At 33.7% G+C, this 19,274-nt stretch overlaps 1 protein-coding gene across 1 annotated transcript in view; it reads left to right on the plus strand.

Annotated features, from left to right (window-relative positions):
• Window positions 1–5,332: 5,332 nt before the first annotated feature.
• LOC136035493 (rab GTPase-activating protein 1-like) overlaps window positions 5,333–19,274 on the plus strand; it is a 285,782-nt gene continuing 271,840 nt past the window's right edge. Inside the window, exons 1-2 of the mRNA XM_065717324.1 lie at window positions 5,333–5,411; window positions 14,675–15,067. Of these exons, the coding sequence (XP_065573396.1) occupies window positions 14,679–15,067 (389 nt within the window). The 5' untranslated portion in view covers window positions 5,333–5,411; window positions 14,675–14,678. The remainder of the gene's footprint in view (window positions 5,412–14,674; window positions 15,068–19,274) is intronic.

Raw genomic sequence — 19,274 nt, forward strand, 5'->3', positions numbered from 1 at the left:
TTACGGTGATGATAATCGTCAAGTCTGATTCAGAAGCGTGGACTCTCCAAAAGACAGAGGATTCTTTGCTTGAAACCGAGTACGCTTGTTTTGGGTGCCAGACTAACTGTTCATATCTCAAACAGTGAGCTCTTTGAAAAATGTTGTTCGTTACCGCTTTGTTGGGTTCTAGTGGGAAAAAGGTTGAGATGGCTAGGAGCTTAAGACACCTTCTGCGGATGAAGGATTGCAGATTGCCAACGATAGTCCTTGTCGACTGACCGGGTCTGGCCAAACAAACCTATTTCGTCCCTGAATGGGGTGGGAGGATATCACAAGGAAATATTTAAGCTTAGTTCTGCTGTGAGTTCCCATTAATATTAGTAATAGTAGTAGTTGTTTCTTATATCAAAACAAATGAAGCACATATTTTATTTTTGCTGGATAGTTCCACATGAATTAGTATTAGTGAATAGGAATGAGCCAAATTATCACTTGGTGTCCATTGACGAAATAGTCCAAAAACTACAAAGGAAGAAGATACAATTTTAAGTTGTACTTTGTGACATAAGGAAGCTGTAGTGGAAAATTTTAAAGTACTCTTTCTAAATATGTACACGGCAGTACTTAGAGTTTTTTATTTGGGTAATTATAACGGTCTCATAAATAGAAAAAGGAATAGATGGAAGATTTTAATTTGTTGATATCTTATCATTCAACTACAAAATTCCATTCTAACATTTTGTGTAAAACTATATTTACAATGTTATCTGACATGAAAATATTTCAGAATCTAGTGTTTGTATTAGTCTGTTTTTACTATATTCAAAACTGTATTTTATTTTGTGTTTTATATAAAAATTAGAAAGTAAGTTAAAAAATAAGACTACGAAAAAAACTGTTTATAAAGGTTACATTAGTAGACTAATTTTCCAGCATCATCTGTTTCTTTTGAATTTCCTTTTTTGGATTTATTTCCTACTCCCTCCTCCACGCTATACACTTGTAATTGGACGGGATAATGTTTATGTGAATAATGTCATGTTTAACAAAGGAAATCGAAATTAGTTAAGACTGATCCCTATTTCTGAAAAAAGGCGACACATTAGTGCTATCTATACAAAAATAAAATTTTGTTGCTGTGCATTATGGGGAACATTAAACATCTAGCTAAAGGGTTAATGGCTCACTTTTTAAAACCGTAAACGAAATTTTTACGTTAACGCAGTTCTTATTATACCACACTGGGGTTACACTAGATAATTTGTTTACGTAAGATTTTCACTGGCTGAGAAACAGTAACATCAATTCAGCTTTTTTAAATAGCCAAGAAGAAGGTCTATACCTTGTCATGTTTGGGTATGGGACTATCTTTTTTTTTCTTTTTGACCTCTGTTCCAGCTCTCAAAGAGCACAATTACTAAAATCCACCTGCCCCATAAGAGTCTAGATATTTATCTGCTATACCCAATAAGGCCTTAGCTATACTACACAAAATAAAGCCAACTGTTTTATATTTTCAAAATAGGCCTCATCAATAGACTAGCCTACTAATCTTATCTTCAACTCAAACGCTTTCTGAGATCTTAGCCCACGCTTTCGTTAGAAGCGATCTATTCGCATTGTCCTTATTAGCCTTAGACTATAGTTTCCTATTGTTTCTTATCTGACATATAAATTTTTCAATATTAATTTTGATTTTGCACAGCCTGTTGATTTAATGCAATTTATTGATCAAAATTATTGGAGAAGTTGAGATTCAAGAACTTGTACGATATCTCGAAAAAATCTGATGAACTTTTACCAAAATTCAGGTACAACAGTGATATTTCAATATCTAGCCGCATAATCGTTCTTCCGTATGAATAATCGTATATTTGAGAATCCAGGGCTAACGTCGCATTGAAGGGTTTGAGGCTTCTTTTCAATTTTATTAAAATATTCTTCTGGATTTACAAATGGCTTCTTTCTTGAATCTAGAAAATGGCGCATATTCCAAATAAAAGTCAATTTTGAACTGTGAATCAGTCCATTTAATTTGCTTGTCAGACTCATTTTTGAATTTCAGTTTAATTGGCCATCATTCACTTATTACGTTGTAAGTCCTTTTTTCTGTCAAGTTTTTTATTTTTGCCCACATCAAATAATAAAAACATGTTTTTTTTTAACTGAAAGTAAGGAGCAGCATTAAAACTTGAAACGAACAGAAATCATTCTGCCTATGAAAGGGACTGTCCCCTCCTCAAGGCCCCGCTCTATACGCTAAAATTTGACTCTTTCTCACAACTCTGCTTTTTAAAACAGCAAAAAACTTTAGCGTAAAGAGCGAGGCGTCGAGAAGGGGACACCCGTTTTTACATACTGAATAATTTCTGTTCGTTTTAAGTTTTCATGTCGCTCCTTATTTTCAGTTGAAAAAATTGTTTTTCTCATCTAATTTCTGAACGTTTTCGAATTAATGCAAGTTTTGATTTTGCCTCACCTTACATGAATAATTAAAAGGAAATTTGCATATTAATTTCATTTTTTTTCGGATAAATGGCTTTCTCAAAGTTTTGATCGGACAGTTTTGAGAAAAAAGGGACGGGGAGGGGGCCTAGTTGCCCTGCAATTTTTTTGTTACTTAAAAAGGCCATTAGAACTTCTAATTTCATTTATGAACATTTTTATTAGTAATAAATATAGATAACTTACAAATTAAGCTACGTAACGAACTTCTATGTTCGCATATTTTCATTACGTATATGGGGGGGTTCACCCTTTAGTTAATACCTCCCTCCTTGCACTAAAGTTCGAATTTTGCTCCAATTCTTTAAGAATGGCCCCTGAATCACAAAGGCCTTTAAATTAGAATAATTAGCTCTTTTGAAATTACAAAAAATACTTTAGCGTAAAGAGCGAGGTATTGAGGAGGGGACGAGCCCCTTCATATACATAATAGTTTCTGTTCGTTTTAAGTTTTAATGTTGCTCCTTACTTTCAGGTAAATAAACTCGTTTTTCTTATTTAATTTCAGAACGTTTTTGAGTTAATGCAGGTTTTGATTTTGGCTCTTCGTACACGACTAATTAATACGAAATTTTATGTTAATTTAACTTTTCTGGGCTAAACAGCTTTCTCAAAGTTTTTGTCGGACGAAAGGGGCGGGGGAAGGGCCCTAGCTGCCCTCTAGTTTTTTGGTTACTTAAAAAGGCCCTTAGAACTTTTAATTTTATTTACGAAAGTTTTTATTAGTAATGAATATATGTTACTTACAAATTAACTTACGTAACGAACTTCTCTGTTCGTAGGTTTTTATTACGTACTAGCGCCACCCCAACATCTAGTTGGTGCGGGCGCTCCGCGCCCCCCAAACCCAACCGCCTGCGTAAGTCGTTACGCACCATATATATATATATATATATATATATATATATATGTTTTAAACTACGTAAAACTTGCGAATATACAACATTCTACGCTGTCCCATTGTCTGTGCATGTAAATAGATTATCAGGTTTACCGACTCTTGAACATGCAACATATAATTGTCCATGGGAACAACAATCTGTATTCAGATCTATAACTCATTATTCTAATGATTGCCCTTGAGCTTTGTTGATGGTGATTGCTAATCGAACATTCCCTGTGTCCCCGTCGTCATTTGTATACCCCCCTTGTGCCCTCCGGCATCTCCGTTGTAGTTGTGTCCCTGTGTCCCGGTCGTCATTTATATTCCCTGTGTCCCGGTCGTCATTTGTGTCCCGGTGTCTCAGTCTGTAATTTCTCTCTGAATGTCCCGGTCGTCATTTATATTCCCTGTGTCCCGGTCGTCATTTGTGTCCCGGTCGTCATTTATATTCCCTGTGTCCCGATGACTGCCCTTGAGATTTGTTGATGGTGATTACTAATCGAACATTCCCTGTGTCCCGGTCTTCATTTATATACCCCCCTGTGTCCCCGGCGTCCACGTTTTAGTTGTGTCCCTGTGTCCCGGTCTTTATTTACATTCCCTGTGTCCCGATCGTTATTTGTGTCCCGGTGTCCTAGTCGGTAATTTTTCTTTGAGTGTCCCGGTCGTCATTTATATTCCCTGTGTCTCGGTGTCCCGGTCGTCATTTGTGTCCCGGTGTCCCAGTCTGTATTTTCGTCAGTCGACAAACAACTTCATGACGGCACAATGCTCAATCCTTATAATGGAGTCAGTCGAAAAACATGACATCAGTCGACAAACAAACATGACGTCAGTCGACACACAAACATGACGTCAGTCAACACACACACATAAATAAACAACTAATTTTTATAAATACAGAAGATATGAAAGGGTTTGCTCCCTCGTCAATACCTTGATCTTTATACTAACGTTCAAGTTCGGTCCCAATGCTTTAAGAATGACCCAAAATCACAAAGGCCGTTTAATTAGAATAAATAGCTCTCTTGAAATTACTAAAAATACTTTAGTGCAAAGAGCGAGGTATTGAGGAGGAGACGATCTCCTCCTATACGTAATAATTTCTGTTCGTTTTCAGCTTTAATGTTGCTCCTTACTTTCAGTTGAAAAAACTTGTTTTTATTTCTCATTTTTTTAAATAACGCAGGAAAATCCAGTGTTCCCTTCATGGAAATTCTCTTCCCCCATGATAAATTCATCCATAGATGGATTATCTCACGTAACACCACCCCCCCCCCCCCCCGACCCCCTTAGCACCTGAATAAATCGCCCATGAAAACGTCAGTATACTGCCCGATAACCAATACTATTAGTAAATAATGGGCTAAGCTCATAACTTACAGCACTTCCCCAGGGGACTGTGGGCGATTAAATCGTCCTTAAAGACATAGTCATTAGATTTTTCGGCTATGCTGAACAAAATGTCTATCCCAGAATTTTGATCCAGTGTCTTTAGGAAAAATGAGTGTGAGAGGCGGCCTAGATGCCTTACTATTTTTTTCACTTAAAAAGGCACTAGAACTTTTAATTTCCGTTAACATGAGCCCTTTCACGATATTCTAAGACCACTGTGTCGATACAATCATCCTAGGGAAAATAACATAATCAAATAAACATGCATCCATAATCTTTTTCTGGCAAAAAACAACAAAAATCCACATTTTTGCAGATAGGAGCTTGAAACCTTTACAGTAGGGTTCTCTGATACACTGAATCTGTGTGATTTTCATTAAGATTCTATGGCTTTTAGGGGGTGTTACCCCTTTTTCAAAAATAAGGCAAATTTTGACAGGCTCGTATCTTTTGATGGGTAAAAAAACTTGATATGCTTAAAATCAGCATAAAAAATCCGATTCTTTTGATGTATATATTAGTATCAAAATTCCGTTTTTTAGCTTCGGTTGTCGTTCCTTAGTACAGTTCGTTACCACGAAGCGTTTGACGACAACCCTGAACGATTGACATTTCTGCTGTTTCAGGAATTTAACAGGCTACTTTTGTAAGGCTTTTAATCTTTATTTAGAATTTATTTATATAGATTTACTATTGCAATGTAGAATAGGCTGAAAAACAAGCTGATTCAGTTTCTGCTTATTTAAGTCAGTTGTGCATAATCTTGTCATAGCCTGACTTCTGACACTAGGCTAGGGCAATAGGCCTACCTCAGCATTGAGACAGTGCTGGATCTTACCTTAAATTATATTTGCCAGTGATAAAATGATCCTGTAGTTGCTGATGATGTAAAATTCTAGTTAATTGACTTCTTGCTATCTCAAAGAGGGTTTAGGTTAGGAAAATGAAACTTTCAGGGAGGAATCTACAGACTAAAGTGTGTCCCGGGAAGGTATTTTAAAGCACCCACCTCCACTTCTTCTCCCTCTAGAGGGCCCTGAAATTTGCCTAGATGACAGGTCTATACCTATTGAAATTTTGACAAAACAACATTTGACCTTAAATTTCACTTACTAGTTGCTTTTTCTCTGCCTTTAGTTCTGGAAATGCAATTCCTGTTATTTGAGTAGAATTTTGAGCCATATCAAGTTTTTTTTTCGAAATTTAGGAAATGTATTTGCATAACTTTAAAACCTTATAAAATGGAATCAAGCAAAGTTATGAAGCTGAAAACAATTTTGTTGTACTTCAATTAAGCAGAAGATCTATTTTGCAAGGTTTCACTTTTATAACACATATATTTTTAAAGGTCATCAAAGGTCAGGGCCCGCTAGAGGGAGAAGGAGTGGAGGTAGTTGCTTCAAATACCTTCCCAGGACATACTTTAGTCTATAGATTCATCCCTGAAAGTTTTATTTTCCTAACCTAAACCCTTTCTGAGATAGCAAGAAGTCAATTAACTAGAATTTTACTGCTGATGATAGTGATCAGTGATCAGCTGACTGATCAGGTGAGTCCCAAACTAATTACCAATGCTAGGCTACTTGCACCTTTCCTTGTCAAATGATGATTTGAATGACTCAATACTGGCAGAAGAAACTGTTTCCTGTTTTAGGCTAATGATTTCCATAGATTCATATTTTGGTGAATATTGGATAAATTTATACAATATTCCAAAGTAAAGGATTAGGGGCTATTGAAAAGGAAACACATTGAGAAACCAAGTCTTACTTCATTAGCCTATGTACAGAATAGGCCTATGTCCAATTGTAGCTAAAATGTTTTGGCTACAACTCTAATCTAATTTATCACCAACCCCCCTCCCCATAATGTGCAAATATATAGCAAAAATTACATTTCCCATGTATTCTTTCTTTGCATCCCTCTTGTTTCAACCTCTGCACCCATAAATTGCTGTGATGAAAAAAGAACCAGAAAAACAAGAGTGACAGTTGTATGACTACATAAAAAATACATAATTTAGGATATTTATTTGTACAATGAGGGGGAGGATAAAGTATAGTAGAGCTGTAGTCAGAATGTATTTGTAGTAATTATTCTGCATATTATGAAGTAAGAACTGTTTTCTTCTCATTAGGCCTTGTAAATTTGCAGTTGGCTATATAATTTAGCTAGGATAAAAGTGAAAACATCATTTGATGCCTTTTTTTATGCTCTTTCATTATTCATAACTGCTTCTAGGGCTAATTGTATCTTCAGCCCCTTTGGGGCCCCCAAAGGTATATTATTTAAATTATGAACATCAAATGATGTTTTCATTGGCATCAAATGATGCCATGCTATGAAAGAGCATAAAAAAAGCATCAAACAATGTTTTCATTGGCATCAAATGATGCCATTTCATGTTGTTTCTAAATATAATAATCCTTGTACTTGCAAATGCACCCCCCCCCCCCTGTGGTTGTCCCTTGCATAGCCATAAGAAAATTGGTTTGCAAAATACTGTAAAATTTTAGTTTAGTCTTCTTGCTGTGTAGGAAAGTAGTTGAGTCAGGTCAACAAAACTTTCAGAAGTGAACCCAGGACCAAAATAATCACCTGGGAAGGTATTACCTAGCTCTTATGTCTACTCCTTTCTTATTTCTAAGATTTAAAATATTGTATAACCTGTATGTTAGGTCTAAGTCTGTTTGAATCCTGACTAAAACATTTTAATTTAGTTTTGAGTTTTCCATCCCTTTTTTGTTGACTTTGATTTTGAAAAAGTGATTTTTATTGTTTCAACCAATATCAAGTTTTTTTTCTAAAGTTAAGAAAAAAATTTACAATGCTTAAAAATTTATAAATATGGCTGAGACTTAAGGTATAAGACTCAGAAATCTTTTTGTGTCTCATTTGAGAAGAAAATCTAGGTTTGATTCAAAGACTGTTAAAGGTTATAAAGGTCAGTGCCCTCTTGAAGGAAAATGAGTGGAAGTAAGTGCTTCAAAATATTTCCCCAGGAGATCATCAAGGCTCTCAATACATTCCTGCAAATTTCATTCACTTGACTCAACTACCTCTCAAGATTACAAGAAGTCCCTAAATTAAAGTTTTACCAAACTTAACAGCAAAATCCTTATTTTATAGTATGCAACATGTTTTCATTAATCACATTATGATGTTTATTATCCTTGTTCATAGATTGTTTTAACTAATATTTGATATTCAGCAGATCTTTCAGAATTGAAATCTGAGTTGATGCCTCAGAGTCTTATTAACCTGGCTCTGCTAAATTATTTAAGATACCTTAAATTACCTTAAATCACATTGTCCAGCAAAATAAGGATTAGATCCTGTAGAATCACTGGTTAGTGATGATGATGGTTGGGCATCTCAATGGCATCCCACTCAGTTTGCCACAGCTTTGATGACCATTCTCCATCAATGGCTCTTTTAAAGGCAGCAGTACTGGGGGTAGTGACTTCTTTTTTGGTGAGAGAATTCCACAAATTCACTATTCTGTAAGTGAAGAAGTTATTGTGTAGCCTAGTGGCAGCTCCCTTCTGATATAGTTTCCGACTATGCCCCCTAGTTCTGGCAGACTGTTCAAGTTGAAATAGCTTATTTAATGGAGAGTTATAATTCAGGAGCTTATGCATTATAATAAATATACCAAAAGAAAATTTATCCAGAAAGAACTTGTTTCTCTCTCCCATGTGCCCCAGACTCCTCATTTGGGCAAAATTGCAATATGCTTACATATGAAGCTGTTGAGCTAGGTGAATGAAGGCTCTAGAAATTACAATGTAAATGAAGTAAGGGAATAGTCTATCTATGTCTATTGTGGGACCTATGAAAGGTTTCTTAATATTAACCATTTCTTTTGCATTCATGATTATTAGTTATTCCTTTAAATTTAAAGCTTTCACTTTATTGACATCTAATACTATATAATGAATAAATATTGCAATATAATTATAATATATACAGATTATATTTATTGTAACCAAGATTAGAATATTGGAAGCTACAGTGATGACAGTGGTCAAATATGGCTCTGAAGCATGGACACTCCAAAAAGCAGATGAAAATTTACTAGATGTTTTCCAGAGAAATTGCCTACAGATTGTTCTGGGTACCCGGCTGACTGACCGTATTTCAAACAGTAGGTTGTACGAAAAGTGTGGTTCAATCCCGCTTTCTGGGGCTATAATGAAAGAAAGGTTGAGATGGCTAGGCCACGTTCTACGGATGAAGGATGACAGATTACCAAAGATTGTCCTTTTTTGCCAACCGTCTGGGGCTACACGGAAAGCAGGTCGTCCTTGTCTGGGTTGGGAGGATGTCATAAATAAGGATTTAAAGGAAATGGGAACTTCCTGGGAGGGTGTAAAGAGGGAGGCTTTAAATAGATTAGGTTGGAGGAGGAGCGTGCGTAGCTGTGTTGGCCTCAGGCGGCTTGGTGCTGCAGTGAGTTATTAGTAGTAGTAGTAGTAGTATATTTATTGTCACTGCATACACAAAAACTAACCAAGCTTAAGAAGTTACATGTGCAGGATAAGCAAAAAATTGCTTAAGACAACATGCATGACATAAATATCATACATTTTGTAAAAATAAGGTTGAGTTTTGCTAATTAAATGCTTAATTAAGGTTTGTTTTGTCTCTTATATCATACTTTAGGTTAGTTGTAGAAGTGAAAACCCCAAACACTAATTTAAAATATACCTCAGAGATTTTGTTGGGATGTCCTAAGGACAGGGTTACCACCTATGTATTGTTTGTAACTTTGTTCTTATGCTTAACTAAAGGTTACTTTTGACCTTACAGTCCCCAAAACATCATTTTTTAGGTTTTCCAGATAGTCTCCAAGCTTATTCTTTATAAATTAGCCTACAACCCATTTTAAAGTATTTTCTTATGGAAAATATCATTTATGCCAAATTTTCAGACTGTATCTTTTTTCTCTTGGGTCTTGTTTGTTTCTTAATTGTGATGCTGAAAGACTGTTTTAATTGGTAGCAGTTTTTTCAGTCACATCAGCTTAAAGCAAAGCAAATCAGGAAAAGCCAGCAAGAAAAAGTTGACTATAGAAAACAGATGAATTTAAAAAGTATTTTTAAAATGAAAAATCATAGGGTAGGCTATGTATAATTAGGCCTACCTTTCTTGGTAATTGAAAGGGTGTCTACTATAAAAAAAAGAAATACACATGACTTAATTTTTTACCATTTTGAAATTTGTTGATGTTTAACTGTTTAGATTTTCGCTATTCAAGCATATTTATTTTTACAAGTGTATTCAGAACTAACCAGTCTGGTTTTATGAGAGTTGCAGGTGATTAATATAACAATAGAGTGTAAAATACTTTATAATGGACTCATAGCTGTCTTAGAAAGTAGTTGGGGACAATGTGGGAAATTTTATGAGGATTCTAGAGCTTAAGTTATGCCACCAGAATGCCTTTTTGAGGTATGAACCTTCACAACTTTACCATCCAGTGGGAACTGGGCCTTGGACACTTTTGTTTTACCAAATTACAACTTTTGGAAATAGATTTACACTATAAATGAGCCAACTTTTAGCTTTAAATTTTTCTTAAATCCAGATTGATTTGACAATTTAATTTTTTGTTGTTAATTAAAAAAAAAAAATCAAGCAGCCTTTAAAATTTGACTCAGATCATTGAAACTACCCTATGTTTTTATTGTTGGAAACAAATTGAAACAGACTCAAACCAAAATTAAGGAGGAAAATTTGCTTTTGCCAAAGTTGAGACATTTCAGACCTGTCTTCTGTTCAATCTCCAAAATTTCGGAATAGAGAATGTGCTACTTTACATAGAAATATGAGCACTCTTCAAGAACTATGATCCTTAATATCTCCAAAATTTCAGAATAGAGAATGTGCTACTTTACATAAAAATATGAGCACTCTTTTAAGAACTATGATCCTTAATATCTCCAAAATTTCGGAATAGAGAATGTGCTACTTTACATAGAAATATGAGCACTCTTTAAGAACTATGATCCTTAATATCTCCAAATGTTCTCCAAAATTTCGGAATAGAGAATGTGCTACTTTACATAGAAATATGAGCACTCTTCAAGAACTATGATCCTTAATATCTCCAAATTTTCTCCAAAATTTCGGAATAGAGAATGTGCTACTTTACATAGAAATATGAGCACTCTTCAAGAACTATGATCCTTAATATCTCCAAATTTTCTCCAAAATTTCAGAATAGAGAATGTGCTACTTTACATAGAAATATGAGCACTCTTTAAGAACTATGATCCTTAATATCTCCAAATTTTCTCCAAAATTTCAGAATAGAGAATGTGCTACTTTACATAGAAATATGAGCACTCTTTAAGAACTATGATCCTTAATATCTCCAAATTTTCTCCAAAATTTCGGAATAGAGAATGTGCTACTTTACATAGAAATATGAGCACTCTTCAAGAACTATGATCCTTAATATCTCCAAATTTTCTCCAAAATTTCGGAATAGAGAATGTGCTACTTTACATAGAAATATGAGCACTCTTCAAGAACTATGATCCTTAATATCTCCAAAATTTCGGAATAGAGAATGTGCTACTTTACATAGAAATATGAGCACTCTTCAAGAACTATGATCCTTAATATCTCCAAATTTTCTCCGAAATATCGGAATAGAGAATGTGCTACTTTACATAGAAATATGAGCACTCTTTAAGAACTATGATCCTTAATATCTCCAAATTTTCTCCAAAATTTCGGAATAGAGAATGTGCTACTTTACATAGAAATATGAGTACTCTTTAAGAACTATGATCCTTAATATCTCCAAATTTTCTCCAAAACTTCGGAATAGAGAATGTGCTACTTTACATAGAAATATAAGCACTCTTCAAGAACTATGATCCTTAATATCTCCAAATTTTCTCCAAAATTTCGGAATAGAGAATATGCTACTTTACATAGAAATATGAGCACTCTTTAAGAACTATGATCCTTAATATCTCCAAATTTTCTCCGAAATTTCGGAATAGAGAATGTGCTACTTTACATATAAATATGAGCACTCTTCAAGAACTATGATCCTTCTCCAAAATTTCGGAATAGAGAATGTGCTACTTTACATAGAAATATGAGCACTCTTTAAGAACTATGATCCTTAATATCTCCCAATTTTCTCCAAAATTTCGGAATAGAGAATGTGCTACTTTACATAGAAATATGAACACTTTTTAAGAACTATGATCCTTAATATCTCCAAATTTTCTCCGAAATTTCGGAATAGAGAATGTGCAACTTTAAATAGAAATATGAGCACTCTTCAAGAACTATGATCCTTAATATCTCCCAATTTTCTCCAAAATTTCGGAATAGAGAATGTGCTACTTTACATAGAAATATGAGCACTCTTTAAGAACTATGATCCTTAATATCTCCAAATTTTCTCCAAAATTTCGGAATAGAGAATGTGCTACTTTACATAGAAATATGAGCACTCTTCAAGAACTATGATCCTTAATATCTCCAAATTTTCTCCGAAATTTCGGAATAGAGATTGTGCTACTTTACATAGAAATATGAGCACTCTTCAAGAACTATGATCCTTAATATCTCAAAATTTTCTCCAAAATTTCCGAATAGAGAATGTGCTACTTTATATAGAAATATGAGCACTCTTTAAGAACTATGATCCTTAATATCTCCAAATTTTCTCCAAAATTTTGGAATAGAGAATGTGCTACTTTACATTGAAATATGAGCACTCTTCAAGAACTATGTTCCTTAATATCTCCAAATTTTCTCCAAAATTTCGGATTTTAATATCTCCAAAATTTAGGAATAGAGAATGTGCTACTTTATATAGAATGAGCACTCTTCAAGAACTATGATCCTTAAGAAGTTTAGCACAAAGGGATTTGTAGAGGAAGATTGTTTAGGAAGCAAAATGAACATATAAAAATGATGTGGTACAACCCTTTTTGGATCAATGGAGTGTTGTTGACAAGATTCACCTTTGTGCTCAACTGCTTTGGCTGTTCTTTCAGCATAGGAGGGGAAAGGGGAATAAGATGGCTTTCTGGCTATAGCGTTTAGGACATTTGCACCTAGAAAATAGTAAAACTTTGGCTTTCAGAGCCTTTAAGATGCATCCTCTGATTCCAAATTACCTCCTACTAAAGCCTTGGCTGTGTACGCCTGAGAGTGGAACCAACTTTCACTTCCAGAGAGGGTTTCATTCATTCATTTTTTTTCAAGATTTTGGGTGGAAGGTTTCCATCTAGTATGAAACATGCTTACTGTTCATACTACCAAACGATTTTTTCTGGGGGATGGGTATCACTCATTTTTCTGAGACAAACTCAAATTGACCTCAATAAAGAAAAATTAAGATAAAATGATCAAGTAATGGTTGTAGTAAACAATAAATTAGTGGTAAAGACAAAATTCAAACAAAACGTGACGTTTAAGGCAGCTAGGTTGGGATTTGCTCTTGCTACTTGAAGAGGGTCCAGTAAACAAAAGAAAAATTATTAAATAAAATGATGGATGCATTATTTCATGTCATTAAGGCCTGAATTGCTGTATCTCCAACAGTGAAATTTGCAAATATGCACAAACAAGACCACCATTCTAATATAAATACCCCTGATGTCACTTACTCACTGTTGAGCTTAAAAAAAAAGTAAAATTTCCAACAAAAAGGACCAATCTTTTTATATTGAAAAGTGTTTTTTTATATTTACATTGAAAAAAACTTTTTTTTATATGGAGAAAAATACTTTGACAATGTAAATCTTGATGTTTAGATTTTTTGATGCCTTAAAAGTTTATTTTGAAGGTAAAAAAAGGTGCGCTGATTACTTAAAGTGCTTTAGCTCTAAATGCATCAAGTCCAGATGTTAAAAAGATTTTTTTCCCCACAAAAAAATGTTTGCCACTAGTTTTCATCACCATCTTCCCCATTTTTGTCTTTTAATTTAAACAAACATATTGTTAAAGTAAAATTTTAATTGACCAGGGGGACATCTTGGGGAAAGCATGCTTCCCCAAATAATCTTTAGGGGTAGGACCTGTACTCCTATCCCTTCACCTAAGGATAGGCTCTTTTTGTACCTATGAATTGTCTATTGTGTATTTTTTTCTTAAAGTCTTCCTGTTGTAGGGTTAACTGTATTTTAACTTCGAAGACCACACTGCCTTTCCATGACGAAAGTAAAACAGTTAAAAATAGGGATGAAACCTTTTTATTGACAGTGAACAGATATAAAATTTAACTGGATATATCCAGTTAAATTTTATATCTGTTCACTGTCAATAAAAAGGTCCCTATTTTTAACTGTTTTACTTTCGTTAACTGTATTTTATTATGTATCAATGTATGTTTGTTTCCAAAAATTATAATTATTCCATTTATCAACTTCAGGGCAATGGACTCTGACAAATCAAGGGAAAATGATTTTGAGGTTCTTGAAATGCAATATGGAAAATTATAATAATTCAAAAAATTAATTACAATAATTATAAAAATTATAATTATTGTATTTATCAATTTCAGGGCAATGGACTCTGACAAATCGAGTGAAAATGGTTTCGAGGCTCTTGAAAAACAAGATTGAAAATTATAGTTAATTTTAAGAATTACTTTAAAATTATATAAAATTAAAAATTAAAAAATTATGATTATTGTATTTATCAATTTCAGGGCAATTGACTCTGACAAATCGAGTGAAAATGACTTCGAGGTTCTTGAAAAGCAAGATTCAAAATTATAACTAGTTAAAAAATTAATTACAATAATTATAAAAATTATTATTATTGCATTTTTCAATTTCAGGGCAATGGACTCTTACAAATTGAGTGAAAATGATTCCAAGGTTCTTGAAAAGCAAGATCAAAAATTTTAATTAATTTTATCAATTTCAGGGCAATGGATTCTGACAAATCGAGTGAAAATGATTTTGAGGTTCTTGAAAAGCAAGACAAGACAAATGTTCAGCCAAACTTGTTAATAAATGTAAATGGTGAAATTGAACTCAAAGAATCACTAGACTCAGCAATTAAAGAAACAGATTCAAGAGTAACAACACCTAATACTATAGATGGATTAAATTCCCCAACAGCCAGCTATATTGATAATCAGGACGAAGCTGGTGTCATTTATAATAAAGTTGTCTATCTAGGAGCTGCAAATATTAGTAGTCCAAGGAGTGAGACGGAGATTCAAAAGAATATAGCTTTTATGAGGCAACAATGTGTCATCAGCTCTCCTATTCCTGTAATGATCTTAGTGCCAAGGTCATCTGATGGATCTGTTGTGTAAGAGTTATTTATTTTCTAAAAATTGCATAGTTTCTTTTTCATAGATAACTTTGAAGACCACACTGCCTTTCCATGACGATAGTATAACAGGTCAGAACAGGGATGAAACCTTTAATCAACAGTGAACAGATATAAAATTGTTAACTTGATATCTTGAACACATATACAGTGTTCATCATCAGCAGTGAAACTGCTGCTGATAGTTTTACTGCTAATGATGAACACTGTATGTGTGTTCAAACTATCCAGTTAAAAATTTTTATATCTGCTCACTGTCAATCAAAAGGTTATACTTTGAACTGTTATACTTTTTTTTCATAAAAATTAAGGCTGTGTTAAAGAAAGTTGAAAAAACAACAAAAAAGCAATGCACATTAGCCCATTATGGACTTACAATTAGAGAAGGACACAATTAAAAAAATAAATACAATTAAAATGATAAAATACATAATACAGTTAATAAACAAATGAATACAATACAATAAAAAAATATGATATTATCACATTAGTATATATATAGTTTAGTAAGCTATATGGTATGACATTTGCATAGTCATATATTAGACAAGCTGTTTATCATTCTACATTATTCAAACTATTTTGTTCAAAAATTTGTCCACTTATTCTGCTGACATAACAATATTACATCAGAAGACATATATTCCCAATAATAACAATTGAAGCCTAAAATGGGCAATTCCCAGTCAAGATACAATATGTCATATTTTCAATATATTGAAAATATGAGAAAATTCCTGCAGTATGTATATTACTTCAGTTTAATCATCTGCTAGTGATAACCTGTAAAGGCTCAAATACTATGAACAAAACCCTTGAGTCTTGTCTCCATGCAGAAGATTTGGGTCAGTACCGGAGGGCTCGTTGGTTCAACTCCCAACAACAGCAAATTTTTCTTGCACCACTTTACCTGAAGACAAGAATTTAATTCCTGGCCGAGTGAGGGATTTAAAAACAATGCACATTTCCATAAATTAAAAATGACAATTGAAATAGACGATGATGAAACAGTTCGTGGTAACTAACTGTAGTAAGGAGCGACTCGGCTCAATAGTAACCAAAACTCTAAAAAACGGAATTTTGATAGCAATAGTTACATGAAAAGAATCGAATTTTAATGCTGGTTTTAAATAAATAAGTTTCATCAAGTTTAGTCTTACCCATCAAAAGTTACGAGCCTGCGAAAATTTGCCCTATTTTAGAAAATAGGGGAAAACACTCCCTAAAAGTCATAGAATCCTAACGAAAATCACACCATCAGATTCAGCGTACTCAGCTGTTCCCTCCACAACACCCCGCTTTTTACGCTAAAAGTTTTTACTGTTTTAAAAAGTAGAGTTGAGAGAAAGAGTCAAACTTTAGCGTAAAGAGCAGGGTGTTGTGGAGGGAACAGCTCCTTTCATATACGAAGTAATTTCTGTTCGTATGTCGCTTCTTAATTTCAGTTAAAAAAACTTGTTTTTTTTTGTTTAATTTTCAAGAAGAAGCAGAAACTGAGGACGTTATTTTAAAGATTTGAATAAAAAGATTTACAGCGATTAAAAAAAAACATTTCATTTAACGCAGCCTCTACAAAGGAAGTTATCCCTCCACAAATCAAATAATGCAATTAGCGTTTGTTAAATTTCACAAGAATATTGGGTATATTTATTAGACAAGAATTTATTTCCTAAAATTATCTTCATCTCCAAAACGCTGGTGAAAACGAGAACCAGTCGAATAGGCAACAGAGCAGCAACTCTGATAAGAGTTGCCACTTTACTGTGCCACTTTGTTGTCATAATTCTGAATTAAATGCATTGGCTGTAACTTTGCTTCCTCCCTCAATGATTTGCCCCTGCTCGCTGTAGATGTGCAAAAAAGTAGAAATAGCTCCTTGCCTCTGAGCAAATCTGAGGAAACTTTTTATCATTCCATTTATTCAACAACTAAAACTACATAGTGGATAGAAGCATGCACAGGGAATAGGGCTAACATCATTGAGAATAAAACTTTGAGTAGTGTCATAAGTAGTAACCAACTGAAAGGTTTAGCATGTTTTATTCTGAACCTCAAATTTGTCATTACTGGTGATAAAGGGGCTGAACCCAGGATCTAAATCATTAAGTTGCTCCATGTGTAACTTCAGGTAATCTTGGTAAAGTATGTCATTCTTGTGGAAAAGAAGAAAAAGAAAAATGCCTCTCGAAAAAATATCAAACAATTTTGGAACTTTAAATGAAAGTTTATTTTTCTTCTTTCTTGTGGCTTCTTTAAAGCCTCAAAGAATACCTAATGGCTTATGGAAAGAATATTTTTAATCTTAGATGTTCATTACCCATAGTTTGGGTTTTTTCAAATTTGTATGTTAATATATTTTCCTAAAACCCATTTTCTGTGTGAACCCCCTCCCTATAAAAGAGGAAAAAAGTATTTTGTATCTTGTTCTAGAGGCCACAGGAAACCTTAACTGTTTAAGGAACTTACCTTAGACCCCCCTTCATTTATTACCTTAGCCTTATTATTACCTTAGGTTGTCCCCTTCATTTATTGAATAATGGCAGTGCGTTTTAACTTCTAATCTTACTCCTTACTCTCAGTTAGAAAACTTGTTTTTTTTTCACTTAATGGATAATCGTTTTTCAAATCATGCTGGGAAACCCCTTCCCCCTCCAGGGAACATTCCCTACAGAAAAGTCTTGAATGTACCCCCCCTTCCCTGCACAATAGTCCTATGTAAACCCCTGGGAATGTGGCGGGTCATGTCGTTTTTAGAGGCAACGTTGAAATAGACTTTTCAACTTTTTTGAACCAAGCGGTTGTTTTACAATTTCAATCGGATGTATTTGGGCAAAAAGGGGTGAGGGGGGGGGGCTTATTGCCCTCCAATATTTTTGGTCACTTCTAAAGAATAGTAGAACTTCTAATTTCTGTTCAAAAGAGCCCTCTCCTGATCTTCTAGGATCATTGGCTCAATAATCACACCTGGAGAAAAGAAAAACAAATAAACTCATATTCATCATAATTTTTTCTGGTAAATATTCCATGTTTTTGTAGATAGGAGCTTTAAACCTCTAGAGTAGGGTTTTTCGATATTTTGAATTTGATTGTATGATTTTCATTAAGATCGCTTGAATTTACGGGTGTGTTTCCCCATTTGTTCTAAAATTAGACAAATTTGTTCATGCTCATAGCTAATCATGGCTGACATCAAACTTAGTGAATTTTAGATATTTGGAATCAGAATAAAAAAAAACAATTCTTTTGATGTATTGTTGTCAAAATTCATATGTTTTTGAGTTTCCTTTACTATTGGGCCAAGTTACTCCTTACCTACTTACAGTTTGTCACGAAGAGCTGTTTGACAACAACTTCACTCCCCTACTGTTACAACAAATTCATAAAAACCCCATAGATATGAACATCAACTTTTTATTGGGCCACTAGTCATCTCTCTACAATTTACAATCAAAAGTTGCAATTGTGTTGAGTATACAATCCACTTGTATTTTCAATATCACTTTCAAATAATGTAATCCAACAATTTTAGAATTTAAACAGAGGATAACTATTATGTATCACAACAGGGGCTATGTCAGTCAAAAATGTGAATAGGACTGTCTCCCAGGAAACAAGTCTTAAATATTATAGAATTTGAATTTTTTTTGTATCTGAATGCCTGCATTTCTATAGCAGTCTTGAAGACTTAATTGATTAATATTGTATGGCCTGTAGTGCAAATTAAATGGCAAATTACTTAACAGTAAAACCAAACTTAGACATTTCTTTTTGTTACCTAATTTAATTGTACTCTTTTTAAGTTTTCGGCTAAGATATTGCCTCTAGTACAAATCAAATGGCAAATTACATAATAGTAAAACCAAACTTAGACATTTCTTTTTGTTTCTCTTTTTAAGTTTTCGGCTAAGCATTGATTGATATAATATTGCCTCTAGTATAAGTCAAATGGCAAATTACTTAATAGGAAAACCAAACTTAGACATTTCTTTTTGTTACCTAATTTAATTGTTCTCTTTTTAAGTTTTCGGCTAAGCATTGATTGATATTATATTGCCTCTAGTACAAATGAAATGGCAAATTACTTAATAGTAAAACCAAACTTAGACATTTCTTTTTGTTTCTCTTTTTAAGTTTTCGGCTAAGCATTGATTGATAATATATTGCCTCTAGTACAAATCAAATGGCA

The sequence above is a fragment of the Artemia franciscana genome, chromosome 14 (assembly GCF_032884065.1).
Source record: "Artemia franciscana chromosome 14, ASM3288406v1, whole genome shotgun sequence".
NCBI classification, from domain to species: Eukaryota; Metazoa; Arthropoda; class Branchiopoda; order Anostraca; family Artemiidae; genus Artemia; species Artemia franciscana.